At 47.4% G+C, this 2,732-nt stretch overlaps 1 protein-coding gene across 1 annotated transcript in view; it reads left to right on the top strand.

Annotated features, from left to right (window-relative positions):
• The first annotated feature begins 2,016 nt into the window (after positions 1-2,016).
• Positions 2,017-2,732, top strand: part of LOC113759371 (DAR GTPase 2, mitochondrial-like) — a 10,663-nt gene continuing 9,947 nt past the window's right edge. Inside the window, exon 1 of the mRNA XM_027301935.1 lies at positions 2,017-2,472. Within this exon, the coding sequence (XP_027157736.1) occupies positions 2,017-2,472 (456 nt within the window). The remainder of the gene's footprint in view (positions 2,473-2,732) is intronic.

Below are 2,732 nucleotides of genomic sequence, written 5' to 3' on the forward strand. Positions count from 1 at the left end.
CAGCAGAGTGGTTTTGTTCGGGGGCGGCTCATATCGGATAACTTCTTGCTAGCGCAGGAGTTGCTCTCCAGCATGGGTAGAACCTCTAGAAATGCCGATGTTGCCCTTAAGTTAGATATGTCGAAGGCTTACGATCGTGTTTCTTGGATGTTTTTGACTTTGGTTTTGCGAAGATTTGGATTTGGGGAGCAATGGATTGACAGGGTTTGGAGATTGGTGTCGAATATTTGGTTCTCAGTCTTGGTTAACGGAGCAAGTGTGGGGTTTTTTAAATCCACACGAGGGATTCGACAAGGGGACCCATTATCCCCAGGTTTATTTATTATTGGCACGGAGGTGCTGTCTCATTCTTTAAATAAGTTATTGGAGCATCGGGGGTTCAAGTGCTTTTCGGTTCCACGGGGATGTCCTAAGATCACTCATCTTAGTTATGCTGATGATGTCCAGGTTTTTCTAGTGCTTCTTCTTCTTCATTGAGATGTGTCACGCAGACGATTGGTGGGTATGAAGCAATATCGGGACAGAAGATTAATGTTCAAAAGTGTGGTTTCTTGGTTCATGGTAAGTTGCCTAGTCAATGTGTGGCGAGGGTTCGGCCGGTAACGGGGTTTGGCCTCAAGTCATTTCCTGTGCGGTATTTGGGTTGCCCGCTTTTCACAGGGCGACGGAAGAGTCTGTACTTCATGGAGTTGGTGCAGTCAGTCATTAATAAAATCTCTTCATGGAGATCCAGATTTCTCTCCAATGGGGGTCGTCTCTTACTCATAAAGCATGTTCTCTCAGCAGTCCCGACTCATTTGCTTGCGGCATCCTGTCCCCCAAAGGGAGCAAGGGAGTCCTTGCCTTGGCTGAACGGGCCATGGCAAATTTCCTCTGGGGGGAGCGAGAGAGTGGATTCCGACATCATTGGATCAAGTGGGAGGATAGGTGTTCATTCGTTACTGCAGGTTCAGTCAGCGTTCTCGCTCAAATTATGGTGGCGGTTCCGTACAAGTGAATGTTTATGGTCGACATTTATGCGGGAAAAATACTGTTGACAGAGTCATCCTTACATGGTGGGGGCGGTGTAGGGCAGCACATATGTGTGGCGCCGCATGCTTCAAATACGTGAGGTGGCAGAGCAAAATCTCTGGTGGCTGGTCCGGTCTGGTCAGTGTAATTTCTGGGTTGACAATTGGCTGGGATCCGGTCCTCTATGTTAGCGACTACAAAGTGTCTCGGACCATTCAGTGGGTGATTTTGTGTTGAATGGATGGTGGGATCAACAGATGCTGTGGCGTTGGGTGTCGGATGATGTAGTTTCAGAGATCGTTACCAAATCTATTCCAGGGGGGTCCGCGGCCGATTGTGCGGTGTGGTGGTTGACGGAGTCAGGGGATTTCTCGATTGCTTCGTCCTATGTGCTTTTGAGCAGGCAGATTCCTTCTTCATTCATGTATAGCAAGGTTTGGCATCCTTTGATACCAATAAAGATATCTTTTTTCATGGTGCGGTTGTTGTGGGATCGGTTGCCTTTGGCATCTGTGCTAGGAAGATTGCATGTGTTTGGCCCTTCCAAGTGTTTTTGTTGCTCGGTCTCGCAATCCGAATCATTGGACCATATATTTGCGGAAGGAGAAGTAACTCAGTTCTTGTGGACATTCTTTGGGAACGACGCGGGCGTGGTATACAGAGGGATTGGGGTGCGTTCACGTTTGGCTGGTTGGTGGTGTCAACCGAAATGTAGCTCTCGGTTGGACTCACTACACACATTGGTGCCTAGTATAATCTGCTGGCATATTTGGTTAGCACGAAATCTTGCAACTTTTGAAGGGAAGTGCCTGCGTATGCAGACCAATTGCTATCGCATTCTGGTAGATATTGTGGGCCTCTTTCGCGGGAAGTACGCAGGGGAGGCTATGGGACATGGATCCTAGATGGCATTTTATTCTAATATCTATGGATGGAGGCCTCGTTATTACCATAGTCTGGTTCGGTGGGCGCTTCCAACCCGGGGGGCTTTCAAGCTAAATACGGATGGTTGCTCGTTTGGCAACCAAGGGCGTTAGTGGTGAGGGTGGTGTGCTCAGGGATTCATCCGGTGTAGTGTTGTTTGGGTTTTCGACTCCGCTTGGGGAGTTGACATGTATACAAGCGGAAATTAAGTCCTTGTTGTTTGGAGTGCAGCAATGTCTCCTTAGGGGATTCTTACGGATTCAGGTGAAGGTGGACTCTCTTGTGTTAGTCAACATACTGCTCAGGAAATCGCGGTGTCCGTGGTTAATTCGGTTGGAGTTAGATGCATTAGTGGCGCTTCAGGGTTTGGAATGGACTGTGGGGCATTGTTATCGTGAGGCAAATCAGGTGACGGATGCGTTGGCCAAGGAGGGGGCACGGTCAGAGGATACTGTCTTGTATTCATCACCGGCAGATTTACCCAGATTGGCAAGGGGGGCCTTGGGCTTAGATAGGTCACAGACACCCAGTATTCGTGTTAGAGTTGCTCGGAAGTAAACTCTTTGTAATTTTGCTTTATGCCTCTTCGTAATAATATGGGGGTGGCGTCCCTCCCCGCATAAGGGGTTAGCCAAAAAAAAAAAAGGAAAAGTGAGAGTGAAATACTTTTTATAAGTATTATTCTTCATCTTTTGAGATAAGAAATTATTACCATGTTAGATTAAAAAGCATCTCTTTATGGTGTTAACCATGTCCAGCCTTTGGAAAGCCGGTCGAATACCAATATATATATATAT

The sequence above is a fragment of the Coffea eugenioides genome, chromosome 2 (assembly GCF_003713205.1).
Source record: "Coffea eugenioides isolate CCC68of chromosome 2, Ceug_1.0, whole genome shotgun sequence".
NCBI lineage: Eukaryota > Viridiplantae > Streptophyta > Magnoliopsida > Gentianales > Rubiaceae > Coffea > Coffea eugenioides.